The following is a 15,753-nucleotide window of genomic DNA, read 5'->3' on the forward strand; positions in this document are numbered from 1 at the left end:
TTTTCCCTTAAGGTCAGGAACAAACAGGGATGTCCACTCTCACCACTTTTATTCAACATAGTACTGGAAGTGCTAGCAATTAGACATCTAAATAAGTAAATAAATAAATAAAATCCAAATTGGGAAGGAAGTAAACTTTCACTATTTGCAGATGACATGATACTATACATAGAAAACTCTGAAGACTCCACCAAAATCTACCACAATTGATAAACAATTTCAGTAAAGTCACAGGATTCAACATCAACGTACAGAAATCTGATGCATTTCTATACACTGATAATGACACAGCAGAAAGTGAAATTAAGAAATTAATCCCATTTACAATTGCACCAAAACCAATAAAATATCTAGGAATAAACTTAACCAAAGAGGTAAAAGACCTGTACTCTGAAGGAAATTCAAGAGGACACAAAGAAATGGAAAGACATTCCATGTTCATAGATTATAAGAATATTGCTAAAATGTCTATACTACTCAAAGCAGTCTACAGATTTAATGCAATCCCTATCAAAATACCAACAGCATTTTCACCAAACTAGAACAATACTAAAATTTGTATGGAACCACAGAAGATATCCAAATAGCCAAAACAATCTTGAAAAAGAAAAAAACTGGAGATGATACCATTCCAGACTTGTCATTATATTACAAAGTTGTAGTAACACCAGTTGTCATACGGTATATAAAAATAGACATATAGGTGAATGGAACAGAATAGAAAACCCCGAAATAAACCCACTATATAGTCAATTAATCTTCGATAAAGGAGGAATGAATATGCAATGGGAAAAAGGCAGTCTCTTCAACAAATGGTATTGGGAAAACTGGACAGCTATATGCAAAAGAATGAAAGTGGACCACTTTCTTACACCATACACAAAAATAAACTCAAAATGGATTAAAACCTAAATAGGAGTCCAGAAACCTTAAAAATCCTAAGAGAGAACACAGGCAGTAGTGTCTCTGACATTGGCCATACCAACTAACATTTTTCTAGATAGATCTCCTGAGGCAAGGGAAACAAAAGCAAAAATAAACTATTGGGACTATATCAAAATGAAAAGCTTCTTCACAGTGAAGGAAACAATCAACAAAACCAAAAGGCAACCTACTGAATAGAAGATATTTGCAAATGACATATCTGATAAAGCTAAAGTTTGCAGCCCAGCATACCAAACAGGCAAGAGCAACAGAGTTCCTGAGAGCTTCAGAGGATTCCTCTTGAATCTTTTCCCAGCTGTACTGAGATATAATTGACATATAATACTGTGTAAGTTTAAGGTTGTACCCCCTTGAATCTTAATCTGACTGCTGATCAGCATATGCATGTGAACAAAGTATCCAAACTATGTAAAGAATTTATACAACTCAACACACCCGAACAAATAATCCAATTAAAAAGTAGGCAGAACACATGAATAGAATTTCACAAAGAAGACATCCAGATAGCCAACACACACAAGAAAAGATGCTCAACATCATACATCATCAGGGAAATGCAAATCAAAACTATAATGAGATATCACCTCACACCTGTCAGAATGAAACAAGTGTTGGCGAGGATGTAAAGAAAAAGGAACCCTCGGGGCACCTGGGTGGCTCAGGTCATGATCTCACGGTCCGTGAGTTCGAGCCCCGCGTCGGGCTCTGTGCTGACAGCTCAGAGCCTGGAGCCTGTTTCAGATTCTGTGTCTCCCTCTCTCTGACCCTCCCCCGTTCATGCTCTGTCTCCCTATGTCTCAAAAATAAATAAAGGTTAAAAAAAAAATTTTTTTTTTTTTAAAAGAAAAAGGAACCCTTGTGTGCACTCGGTGGGAATACAAAGTGGTGCAGCCACTATGGAAAACGGTATGGAGGTTCCTCAAAAAGTTAAAAATAGAACTACCCTACAATCCAGCAATTGCACTATTGGGTATTTACCCAAAAAACATAAAACGCTAATTCAAAGGAATACATGTACCCTTATGTTTATAGCAGCAGTATTTACATTAGCCAAGATATGGAAGCAGCCCATCGATAGATGAATAAAGAAATGTGTGTGTGTGTACACACACACACACACACTGGAATATTATTCAGTCATGAAAAAGAATGATACCTTGCCATTTGCAATGATATGCATGTAGCTAGAGAGGGAGACAACCAAAGGCCAAATTCCAGTGAGGAGGAAAAAAGAGACAAAAGAGGTTTAAATGAAAAGGAAGAAAAAGACTTGGACAGCAATTAAACACAGATATGGGTTAAGAGGGGGTTTTGCTAGCGGGACAAGTTAAAGGGAGAAGAAGTTAAGAGATTTATACAAATCAGTCAAGCAAGCAAGACCCCAGATGGGGAAGGATGGTGTCAGAAGTTCAGGTAGAGGAACCTCATTCTGTAAGTCTGGGGAGACATGGAAGGACAGTGGGATGCAGCAAAAGGAGAATCAGGGGACCTGATGACAGAGACCCTATTTTACCTTCTTTAAACTTAAAACTTTTCTTGGACTTAAAACTACCAATGCCATGTATACTTTTGCTCTCCATCTCTCTCAATCACACAGTGAAGTTCCTGAGGCAGGGATTTTACCCTTCATGGTGTCCTATAGTTACAGCACTGAGAACAGTGCCTGGTCATTAGTATCCAGCAGAATGGCAGAATCCAAGCTGGACCAAAAAGGCAGAGGCCAGGAGGACTAGGGGCTCCAGAGGAATGAGAAGAGTGGAACTGGAGAGTCAGGGAGCAGAGGTAGTGGGAGGGAGACAGGGGCAAGTATGCAGATATGGAGAGTCCTGAAGGCTGAGGTCAGAGAAGGGCATGCTCGTAGTGAGGTATATTGTTCACAGCTCAAATGGTGCTCAACAGGCTGAAGAACTGAGCAATGAGGAGGAGCTGAATCTGGCCACTGCTTTAGTTCCCCAAAATACAGGAGAAGGAATAGGTCACTGGGAGAGCTGTAAGTCTGGGAAAGGTTGGAACACAGATGGCTCTTGGGCACATCAAGCAAGGACTGCTGAGAGCACAGCATGCACCTAAGAATGTGCAGGAGACAGTGGCCATGTCCCAGCTTGCCCCAACACTGTTTCACTTAGTGATCCGGGAATCTGCCACACCGAGAAAAAGGTGGTACAAATGACTCTTATCATCCTCAGAACCACACATTCCCCCTCTAACTTGTCAAAGGATACCTTGTGTATCTCTAGAGAAACAAATGCCCTCTAGGCATAAGATTCCAAAGATACCTAACAAAAAGACTCCCTGGTTTCGACTCCAGACTTTGGGGTCATCGACTCTTCTCCCTGCACCTCACAGTGCTGTCTAAAGACCCCTGAAACCTCCTGACCCAAGTGGCTCCTCCTACCCCCAGCCCTCAGGTCCAGGAGAAGCAGTAGAAAGGCTACCGCCACTATTTCTTCCTAGAACACACTAACGAGTGGCCCCTGTTCTGGGCCCAACCCATGCTCTACCTCTGTTGCCCAATGTTAAAGCCTGTGGATTTGGCATTTCCTCCATATGCCAAAGCACAGGACCATGGATGTGCCTGAGCTAGCACAGACAAAACCAGCAGATGTGGCACTTACAGAGTGTATGATGTCCACCATGTTGTAGGCTTTGGTCGATTCCAAGGGGACAATTGTGTCAAGCTCAGGAACCATACGGTCACTTTGGACAGAAAAAGAAGCAGATACAATCAACACAGGAAGAACCATTTGCCTTCTGTGGCTGGGGGATGGGAGAAACGTGGGAGCAGAGCTGATTCTGTCCCTGCTGGGCTTGCACAGTAGTCCCTAAAGATGCATTCCTTTCTTACCACCATATCAAACTGAAAGGAGTTTGATATTAACCCAAAAGATCTTTGTTTTCATTCAGAGGGAAGAAACGAGCTTATTCTCCTGAATGTGGTTCCTTCATTTATCCCCTCTGAACACCTCCTACATTCCAGGTACAGTATGGGGCACTACAGGACACTGTAGTGAACAAGACACTGTTCTAGCAAGTCCTACTTTCACTTTCTGAGACACTGAAAATAAAATAAAAGAACAAGGACTTGGAAATGCAAAGGCAGAGTTCTGTTACTAAACATTGTGGGTTCATATTCCCTGCTGGAAAATAAACCTGCTAAAGCTCCTTTTTAAAAAAGCAAAACTGGGGTGCCTGAGTGGCTCAGTCGTTTAAGCATCTGACTCTTAATTTCAGCTAAGGTCATGAACTCATGAGATCCAAGTCCTATGTCAGGCTCTGCTCTGAGCACAGAGCCTGCTTAAGGTTCTCTCCCTCCCTCTCTTTCTGCCCTTCCTCTCTTGTGCTCATACTTTCTTTCTCTCAATAAAAAAATGAGATACATTTAATTTTTAAAAACTAAATATTAAAAAAGTAAAACTGCAGCCCCCTGGTGGGGAGAATCACTGAGGACTAACTAGTCACCCAGGCTCATGGCGTTCTGCTTCCTCATGCACCTTTGTGGCTGAGCAGAGAGCCTGACAGGGCCCACACCCACACCACAGGAGGGCTCAGTAGCAATGTGTCACTCTCCCACATGCTCTCATCCCCTCCTGCTCATGAAGGCAGGCAGGGACTGTTCTGGCCCTGACATGTACACCTGGGCTGAGGTTTGACTTTGGTAAAAGCCACATGCCTCAAGCCCAACTTCCCAAAGAACTCTACATAGGGGGATACTGGGTACAGCCCTACCAGATAAAGTCCTCCCTTATTTTTCATTTGCTACTTATACATACAGCTACTCTTGGATCAATGGAGAGGAGATATGACTAGAGCTAAGCAGGCCATTCAGTCATTCCTAAGCCCCTGGGCCCTAATACCTTCAAATGATGTCGTAAATTTCTCAAGAATCCCAAATAGTACAGTTGCTCAGAAAAGGACGCTGTGTCCATCGTTCTGGGCCTATGACCTCCTTCCTTTTCAAGCCTACACATAATATACCACTGGTTAGGTCCCCTGAAGAGTGGGGCTGAGGCATGTGGAAGCTCAGGTCCATTCCACAGAACAGTGTCTAAAAATGGCTTCTTACTAGGAGACAGAATTCTAAATTTTTTCTGCAAAACAAAGTCCAGGCCAAGTGAGTTTGAAGTAGTTGGAGTCTGAAGTTTGAATCTCAGAATGGAAACAGAATGGAGAATAAAACAGCCAGAGATCTGGAACAATAGTTCCCCAAATGAGCCTCTGGCTCACTTGATGATGTAACCCCATGAGGCAGTGGCCCCAATAATAAGGAGAGAAAGTGTTTACTAGGTGGCCAACAATACACCTTCCCCTGGACTGCCCGGGCCTCTGGCCACAAGCAGGTGGGCATAAGCACATTTTCAAAAGGGCATGCTGTCTACATCATTTCACATTTCATGGCAGAACAAAAAATATTTCCAATTCTGGAATTCTGGACAAATCAAGACTTATAGAACTGGGGGTGGGGGCACTTTTTACTCCCAAGTTATTTTTCAGATATTACAGAGAGGAAAAAAAGTGAATACAAATAAATTTTTTCTTTTCTTTGCTCCTGTACCCAGACATGCCACCACCATGCCAACACCTAGGAGCCTCGCTGGCTCCACTCCACAATCCACTCCAAGCTGCCCAATAGGGCAGAGCCTGGAGGTGCTGCCAGGGCAGAGGAGCCAGAAAAGGGTAAGTCAACCTGCACAACGAGAGCTGCTGCCCTGGCCTGTAACTCACCTGGGATCATGGCATTCATGGATGGGAGCTGGGTCCTGGTTGCTGAGGGGCAGATAGTTGAAGAACTCCCGGAGATTACACAAGGCATCAACATCGTTTTCAAAAGCTCTGTGGGCAACACCTGAAAAAAACAGAGGGGCTATAATAGGCCTAGACACCTGTCAGCCCACAGATGCTGTTTCATGTCCACCTGCCACTCCTAGGGCATGTTGGCAGGAGACCGTAGTAACACCTCTGTGAGGATGGGATACCACACATCTTCAGGCTGACCTTCAATTTATGCAATCTGTTCCCTCTGCTCTGTACCCACACCTCTGCAGGGTCACTCCTTTCTTTATTCCCTGCAGCCCTCATGTGCCTCCCCATCCTTGTGGGAGCTCTCTTCATACCCTTCCCTGCAGCACTGGTCTGTCCATTTCCTTGTTTCCTGCATGACATCTCCTCTAGAATATCAGCTCCAACAGGGTAGAGAACAGGCCCATCTTAAACCACTATAGTCCCACATCAAGAATTACACCTCACTACAGGTCACTTAGCTTTCAATACAGCTGAAAAACAAAAAAATAAAAGAATAATGGCTGGCACATAATGTCATGGTACTCAGCAACGGTGGAGGGGAAGGTGGGGAACCACCTGCCCTAGTGAGGAATGAAGCCATCATTCCTCAAGAATACTCTGAAATCACAGAACGGCCAAATAACGCCACAGACATGACAAAGTGGGGCCAGAAACTCTCTCCCAGAATCCCTGCTTCCACCATTTCCCCTACCATCTCTTCTCACAGCAGCGAAACTGGGCTTTTTAAGCCAGATTATGTCATGTCTCCAAACACCCTCTTGCTGTTCACTCAACATGCCAGCCACTTCCCTTCCTCAGGGCCTTTGCATTGCCTATCCCCTCTGCCTGCAGCTTTTCTCCCTTTGGTGTTCATGCAGTTAACTCCTTCAGATCTGCTCAACTGTTACCCTCACAGTGCGGCCTGCTCTTACCACCCTATTTCAAACTACAGCAACCCCAGGCCCTGTTCTACTTTTCCAGAGCACAGATTATCTTCTACCATACTATACAACGTCCTTCTTTTAAGTTTATTTATGGTCTACATCCTGTACTAGAATATAACCCCATATGGGCAGGGATCTTTGTTTCTTTCACAAAGGTATTCCTAGCACATAGAATAATGCTTGACACACAGGCACTCAATGAATATTTGCTGAATGAATGTTTCGTGTTCAACACAGAATTCTTTTATTCAAGAAATACTTATAAATTGGTGCAGCCACTTTGAAGGACAGCATGGTAGTTCCTCAAAAAGGGAGAGTTACCATTTGACCTAGAAACTCCACTCCAAGGCAAACAAAAACATGTCACACAAAACTTGTACATGAATGTTTACAGCAGCATGTTCACGACAGCCAAAATGTGGAAGCAATCCAAGTGTTTAAGTGATGAATGAATAAAATGTGGTATATTCCTACTCTGAAATATTATCCAGCAATAAAAATGAGGTACTGATCCATGCTGCAACATGGATTAACCTTAAAAATGTTATGCTAAATATAAGACACCGCTCACAAAAGACCATTATCACATGACTCCTAGACAAAGGAATAGAAGGTAGATCAGTGACTGCCTAGAGGTAGACTATTTGGGGGAATATGGGGAGCATATGCTAATGGATGCAGGGCTTTGAGGGGCAATAAAAGGTTCTAAAGTTGTGGTGATAACTGAAAAACACTAAGCACATAAAATCATTGAATTATATACTTTAAATGAGTATGTCACAAATATAAAATGTAAACTGTACCTCAATAAAGCTGTTTTAAAAAGAAAAAAAATATGTATAGGTCTTGCTCTGGAGATATACAGGTGAATACCTCAGATGTCACCAATACTTAACATTATTTTAGATCCCAGTGAAAAAGAAAAACATCTGGGGTGCCTGGGTGGCTCAGTCAGTTCAGAGTCCGACTCTTGATTTCAGCTCAGGTCATGATCTCACAGTCGCGAGATCAAGCCCTGCATCAGACTCTGCACTGAGCATGGAGCCTGCTTAAGATTTTCTCTCTCTCTGCCCCTCTCCCCCGCTCACACGCTCTAAAAATAAATAAAAAATACTGCTGCCATTTAAGCCCTGAGACAAGAGTGAGAGGACCAGCTGTGGGAGAATCAGCAATGAGAAGGTTCTGATTCTAGCTGTGTGCTGGAGACTGCTAAACAGAGCTGACGGCTGAGGGAAAGGAATGAGTCAAAGTTGATGCCAACCTGAGGTGGGAGAGGAAATGTATAAATTGGTCACACCGGCTTCTCACTGCTTTGAAATCTTTCCAAGAGGCAATTTCTCCTGCCTTCAGTTATACTGCTTCTGGTGTCATAGACAATCCTTACACAACTTGGTGTCTTCTTCCAAGAAAATATGAAATTCCAAATATCACTCTAACAACAAATGTCTTCATTAATGTCAGGTTCATTCCCTGCACCCAATTATATGCCACTCTACATAAACAATACCCTTTGTTTCAACGCCCATGTACAGAATAATCTTTACACATTTTGAATTCAGCATGTGTAACACATAACCCCAAAGAGGTGAAAATGTGGGCCATGACCATCACATTATGACTGTACCTGACCAAAAGCAATTGGTAACACTGCCATCTCAGACATACCCAACTTTGGATTAAAAAAAGTCACAGTAGGGGCGCCTGGGTGGCTCAGTTGGTTGATCGTCCGACTTCGGCTCAGGTCATAATCTCACGGTCTGTGAGTTCGAGCCTCGCGTCGGGCTCTGTGCTGACAGCTCAGAGCCTGGACCCTGCTTCGGATTCTGTGTCTCCCTCTCTCTCTGCCCCTCCCCTGCTCGTGCTCTGTCTCTGTCTGTCTCTCTCTCTCTCTCTCTCTCTGTGTCAAAAATGAATAAACATTAAAAAAAAAATTTTTTTTTAAAGTCACACTATTTTTTTTAAAGGTCAAATGTTATAACCACCATTCCAGTTACTTTTAAAATTTTAAATAATATCAAAGCTTTAGTAGTAACTGTTTTTGTTTTAACAAATTTGAGCTACTAAATCTATCTTTATTATTATATCTATAGTAAATATACCATACCACAGCCCTCTCAAATTCTGCCAATTAAGTGATATTTATAAAACATTATAACTATTCTCTTGGGCAGTGCCCACTTCTCAGTGTTTAAAAACAGTAAGATGAGCCTCAAGGCCTCTAACCTGACATGGTGGTATGGGTCCTGGCACCACCGAGCTCCTCCTGAGTAACATCCTCATTGGTGACAGACTTCACAACATCCGGGCCAGTGATGAATAGGTAGGAGGTGTCCTAAAATCAGAATTCCAAAAGAATCAGTCTCAGAACACCAGAGCTACATGGAGCCTTAGAATTTACACAGCCAAGACAAATGCAGAGAACTTAGTGATGTGGGGACAGAACCAGATTAGGAGGTCACTCAAAGATACCTATCCAAACTAAAGACTCAAAGTTTCCTTGTCTCACTACCAACAAAATTGTTTTTTCCCCCAAATATTTTATTTTTCAGTAATCTCTACATCCAACATGGGGCTTGAACTCAGAACCTGGAGATCAAGAGTCGTATGCTCTACCAACTGAGCCAGCCAGGTACCACAAGTAACAAAATCTTCACTGCATGGTTTTGTCTCAGCAAAATTATCAGCCATGTGGCTAACATTTCAGGGTCATTCATCTGTAAACACCTTAACTGGGCACCACCATTTTTCTAAAGCACTTCATGGGATTCTGTCCTTAAAGTCTAGGTACTATTATCACCCCCATTTATAAATGAGGAAACTGAGTCACTGTGACAGTATACAGTTTACCTAAAATTAACCAACCATCATAAGTGAAGCCATTTGAAGACCATGATAATCAATGCTTTGGTGTTTCAAGAGGGTGACAGACTTTTTAGTTTTTAATTTAAAGATGAAGGGAGGGGCGCCTGAGTGGCTCAGTTGGTTAAGCATCTGACTCTTGATTTCAGCTCAGGTCATGATCTCATAGCTTCAGGAGTTCAAGCCCCACAACAACTCTGCACTGACAGCGCAGAGCCTGCTTGAGACTCTCCCTCTTTGTCTGCTCCTCCCCTAACTCGCACTCAGTCTTTCTCAAAAATAATCAATAAAAAACTTTTAAGATAAAGGTATAGTGTAAAAAACTTAAAAAGAATAGAAGAACAGTAGAATGTAAGTCTATATCCAAGCCCTTATTTCCAGGCCTCTAATTTCCCTCCCCAAAGGCAACTACTATCAGCTTCTCTCCTTACAAAACATCCATACATATGTGAAGAATAATAGGTAGATAGATAGATAGATAATCTGTCCTTTTATTTTCTTTCCAGTGTTCTACACAGTTTTGAATCTTCTTGAAAACCATTCCCTATCAGTATAGTAGGATATGTATAATAATTTGTCACCTACCAAAAGTCATTTAGAATATGTCCAGTATTTTGCTATAACAAGCATTTCTACAGTAAATATCTTACTAGAGTCATCTCTCTCAGCTCACTGTTCATTTTCTTTGCCCATTTTTCTATTGGAAATTTGTTTTTGTGTACTGAGGAATTAGTCCTTAGACTATTATGTGTGTTTTATCAGTCTATTTTATGGATCCTTGGTTTGGAATGCTACTAGAAAGGTCTTTCTTCCCTATTCCACACAGACTTATAAATAAATGTTCACAGAAGCATTATTTGTAACAGTCACAAACTGGAAAACAACCCAACATCCATCAACAGGTGAATTTCAAAATAATTATCCCAAGTGAAAAGAGCCAGCATCCACCCATTCCACCCCCCCCAAAAAGGTATACAGTTTTTGTATGTTTTATACATGGAAAATGTCATTTTGTATGATTCTGTTTATGTAACATTCTAGAAAATGCAAATTGGTTTATTGTGATAGAAAGCAAATGAATGTTTACCTAAAGACAGGGCTGAGAGGTAGGAGAAATGGATTACAAAAATACAGGAGGAAACTTCAGGGGGTTGGTGGCTATGTTTATTATCTTGACCGTGGTCATGGCTTCACAACTGTATACATGTGTCAAAACTCAAACTGCACAACTTAAATATGTGCAGTTCATGATACAATTATGCCTCCAAGTTGCAAAAAATGTGGGAATGCAAAGAGCCAAGAATATCCCATGCCACTTGAAGAAGAATAAGGAGGGACAACTTGCTGTGCCAGCATTTGTTATGCAGCCAGTGTAATGAAGACAGTGTGGTACTGGCACACGGACAAGCAAACAGAGCAAAAGAGCTCACTGAAACACTCTTGTATACAGACACTTGGTTCGTGATACACGTGGTGCTGCGGAGTAGGAAAGGACTTTTTTTTTTTTTTTTTTTTCAATAAAAGGCTCTAGGTAACCATGCTGAATAAAATGAAACTAGCCTCTATTTCATACTATGCGTAATTTTAATTCCAACTAGAATTAAACATAAATGTAAAAGGCAAAATAAGCTTTTAGAAAACATAAACAATCTTCATGACTTTGAGGTTGAAAAAAGTTCTTCAAGAACTAAAACACATTACCCATAAAGTATAAATTTCACTTTGGTTCTCATATCAAAAGGACACAGAAGCAAACCTAAATGGACTCCCACTGACTAAGAGAAAGGCAATTTGAGCATGAAAACAAATAATGCTAACAATGAATTAGAAACCACTGAGTAAAATAGGAAATCCATGAACCCACATTAATAATAAATCCATGAGGGGAACTTGGATGGCTCAGTTAAGAGTCCGACTCCTGATTTCCAGTCAGGTCATGATCTCATGATCCTAAGATTTGAGCCCTGCATCAGGCTCTGCATTGGGTATGGAGCCTGCTTAAGATTCTCTCTCCCTCTGTCCCTTCCCTACTTGTTCACACACTAAGAAAAAAATAATAATAAATCCATGAAATAAACAAATGCCCAAGAATATAGGACTGTTCCTTAGAGATGGATGACAAATGGTACAGTTGATAAATATCAATTTTGTGCAAATTGGTTTGGACAAGTATCTTCAATAGATGCTAAATCAAGGAGGAAAGTATAATGTGGAATAGCATGCTTGGATGATGTCAAAGTATCTCCCAATGACTATTAATTAGTTACCAAAAAAAACCCCAAAAACAAACAGTAACTATACCACAAAGAAACCAAATAACACCTTCAATGAATAGTGATCAAATTAATATTGCCAGTGAGGGGAAGATAGACATCATTTGTCTCTAGATGTGATCAACTGACCAAGATACATTGCTTATGTAGCAGACAGACTGGGTTACCCAACCTGAATCTAATCATAAGGAAACATCAGATAAACACAACTGAGGAACAACCTAATAATTTGTTTTTGTAGCCTTCAAAAATGTCAGCACCATGACAAAATCTGAAGAAATGCTCCAGATTAAGGGACATTAATAGGATAGGACAACTAAATGCAATATGTGATCTCCAAATGGATCCTGCACTGGAAAAAGAAAATGATATAAAGGACATCATTGGGACAACTGACCAAACCAGAATCTGAATGGTAGACAAAAAGTATTACAAAGGTAGATTACATATTGGGCACACATAAAACAAGTCTTAATAAATTTAAAAAGATGGGGCATCTGGGTGGCTCATTTGGTTAAGCTTCTAACTCTTGATTTCAGCTCAGGTCATGATCTTACAGTACATGACATCAGGCCCTCCATTGGGCTCAGCACAGACAGCGTAAAGCCTGCTTGGGATTCTATCTCTTCCTCTCTCTCTCTCCCCCTGCCCCCTCTCCAAATAAACAAACATTAAAAAAAAATGTTTTTAAGATGATAAAACAGTTTTTAGTATTGAAATCACAATGAATGAAACTAGAAAAAGAAAAAGAGCTGGAAAATTCAAGTATGTGAAAATTAAACATCACACTTTTTAAAAACCACTGTGTCTCCCTATCAAAATAACACCAGCATTCTTCACAGAGCTAGAACAAAGAATCCTAAAATTCGTATGGAACCAGAGAAGACCCCAAACAGCCAAAGCAATCCTGAAAAAGAAAACAAAAGCTGGAGGCATCACAATTCCAAACTTAAAGATCTATTACTAAGTTGTAATCAAGACAGTATGGTAGTGGCACAAAACCAGACACAGAGATCAATGGAAAAGAATAGAGAACCCAGAAATGTGCGCACAAACATATGGCCAACTAATCTTTCACAAAGCAGGAAAGAAGATCCAATGCAATAAAGACAGTCTCTTCAGCAAAATGGTGCTGGGAAAACTGGACAGCGACATGCAGAAAAATGAACCTGGATCACTTTCTTACACAATACACAAAAATAAACTCAAAATAGAGAAAGACCTAAACGAAAGACAGGAAGCCATCAAAATCCTAGCAAATACCTCTTTGACCTAAGAGGCAGCAACTTCCCACTCAACATGACTCCAGAGGCAAGGGAAACAAAAGCAATTAACTACTGGGACATCATCAAGATAAAAAGCTTCTGCATGGCAAAGGAAACAATCAGCAAAACTAAAAGGTGATGGAATGGGAGAAGATATTTGCAAATGATATATCAAATAAAGGGTGAGTATCCCAAATCTATAAAGAACTTACCAAATTCAACACCCCCCCCCAAAAAAAACAGTGAAAAAATGGGCAAAAGACATGAATGGACACTTCTCCAAAGACACCAGATGGCTGACACATGAAAAGACGCTCAACATCACTCATCATTAGGGAAACAGAAATCAAAACCACATGAGATACCACCTCACACCTGGCTAAATTGAACAAGTCAGGCAACAACAGATGTTGGCAAGGATGCAGAGAAAGAGGAACCCATTTGCACTGTTGGTAGGAACGCAAACTGGTGCAGCCACTCTGGAAAACAGTATGGAGGTTCCTCAAAAATGAGATATAGAACTAACCTATGACCCAACAATTGCACTACTAGGTATTTATCCAAAGGATATAGGAGTGCTGTTTTCAAGGGGCACATGCACCTCAATGTTTATAGCAGCACTATTGACAATAGCCAAAGTATGTAAAGTGTCCAAATGTCCATCAACTGATGAATGGATGAAGAAGACGTGGGGTGTGTGTGTGTGTATACATACACACATATACATACATACAATGGAATATTACTCAGCAATCAAAAAGAACGAAATCTTGCCATTTGCAACAATGTGGATGGAACTACAGTGTACTTTGCTAAGTGAAATTAGTCAGAGAAAGACAAATATTATATTACTTCACTCATATGTGGAATTTAAGATACTAAACAGATGAAAATAAGGGAAGGGAAACAAAAATAATATAAACACAGGGAGGCAGACAAAACATTAAGAGACTCCAATACACAGAACAAACTGAGGGTTGTTGGAGGGGTTTTGGTTGGGGGGAATGCGGCTCAATGGACAGGGGGCATTGAGGAGGGCACTTGTTGGGATGAGCACTGGGTGTTATATGTAAGTGATAAATCACTGGATTCTACTCCTGAAATCATTATTGCACTATATGCTAACTAACTTGTATGTAAATTAAAAAAATAATAAAAGAAAATAAACTTAAAAAAAAGAGTGTCAAAGAGAAAAATCAAGTGAAACAGGAAAATAGTCTGAGACAAACTGAAGTGAAAACACAACAGGGAAGAAAAATCCCAAATAACATAACTTTATACCTTAAGGAAAAAAGAACCAACTGAATCCAAAGTTAGCAGAGATAAGCACAGAGATACATGAAAAATAGAAAAGCAAGATATAGATAGATATATACACACACTCCTCAAGGGAACCAAAAGTTGATTTTTCAAAAAGACTGGTAAAAATGACATATCTTTTGTTAGGTGGACTAAGAAAAAGGGACTCAAATTACTAAAATAAGAAATGAAAATGGGGACGTTACTACCAATTTTACAAGAAATAAAACTAAACACATACATACACACATACATACATAAGAGCCCTATGAACAATTCTACACCACATTGGATAACCTAGATGAAATGGACAATTCCTGGAAACAACTTACCAAGACTAAATCAATAACAAATGGCTTCACTAGTGAATTCTACCAAACATTTCAAGAAGGATTAAAACCAATCCCTCTCAAATACTTCCAAAATAATTAAAGTAAATGGAACACTTCTTAAGGCCCAGCATTACCTTAATACCAAAGCCAAAGACACTACAAAAACAAACTACAAATCAACATCCCATAGAAATATTGATGCAAAAATACTCAAAATAATGACAAACCTAACGCGGCATTTTAAAAGAACTATATAAGACCAGAATTTTTTCCTGACATGCCACTGCGTAAAACAGCATGATTTTTCCTAAAAATATTAAAGAGAAATAACATTTGATCCAGTAATTCCACTCCTAGGTGTATGCCCCAAAAAACAAACACAGGGATTCAAAGAGATGTTTGTACACCAACATTTGTTGCAGTATTATGTGCAATAGTCAAAAGATGGAAACAGCTCAAGTGTTCACTGACCAATGAATGGATATACAAGTGTGGTGTATCATACAAAAGAACACTAATAAGCCTTAAAAAGGAAGGCTGATAAAAACTAAAAGGCAACTGACAGAATGGGAGAGGATATTTCCAAGCAACATATCAGATAAAGGGTTAGTATCCAAAATCTATAAAGAACTTAGCAAACTCAACACCCAAAAAAACAAATAATCCAGGGAAGAAATGGGCAAAAGGCATGAATAGACACTTCTCTAAAGAAGACATACAGATGACCAACAGACATATGAAAGAATGCTCAACATCACTCATCATCAGGGAAATACAAATCAAAACCACAATGAGATACCACCTTACACCTGTCAGATGGTAAACATTAACAACTCAGGCAACAACAGATGTTGGAGAGGATGTGGAGAAAGAGGATCTCTTTTGCACTGCTGATGGAAATGCAAACTGGTGTAGCCACTCTGGAAAACAGTATGGAGGTTCCTCAAAAAATTAAAAACAGAATTACCCTACGACACAGCAATTGCACTACTAGGTATTTATCCAAGGGATACAGATGTGCTGTTTCAAAGGGACACATGCACTCCAATGTTTATAG

The 15,753-nt window shown here is 40.3% G+C and overlaps 1 protein-coding gene across 3 annotated transcripts in view; it reads right to left on the bottom strand.

The window, feature by feature from the left end:
* PCCB (propionyl-CoA carboxylase subunit beta) overlaps window positions 1-15,753 on the bottom strand; it is a 95,661-nt gene that overhangs the window by 33,029 nt on the left and 46,879 nt on the right. For all 3 annotated transcript variants that reach the window (XM_045503560.1, XM_045503562.1, XM_045503561.1), the window contains 3 exons: window positions 8,892-9,000; window positions 5,668-5,788; window positions 3,561-3,642 (listed from right to left, as the gene is read on the bottom strand). In XM_045503560.1, coding sequence (XP_045359516.1) covers window positions 3,561-3,642; window positions 5,668-5,788; window positions 8,892-9,000 — 312 coding nt within the window. The remainder of the gene's footprint in view (window positions 1-3,560; window positions 3,643-5,667; window positions 5,789-8,891; window positions 9,001-15,753) is intronic.

This window comes from Leopardus geoffroyi, chromosome C2 (genome assembly GCF_018350155.1).
Source record: "Leopardus geoffroyi isolate Oge1 chromosome C2, O.geoffroyi_Oge1_pat1.0, whole genome shotgun sequence".
In the NCBI taxonomy this organism is placed as follows: Eukaryota; Metazoa; Chordata; class Mammalia; order Carnivora; family Felidae; genus Leopardus; species Leopardus geoffroyi.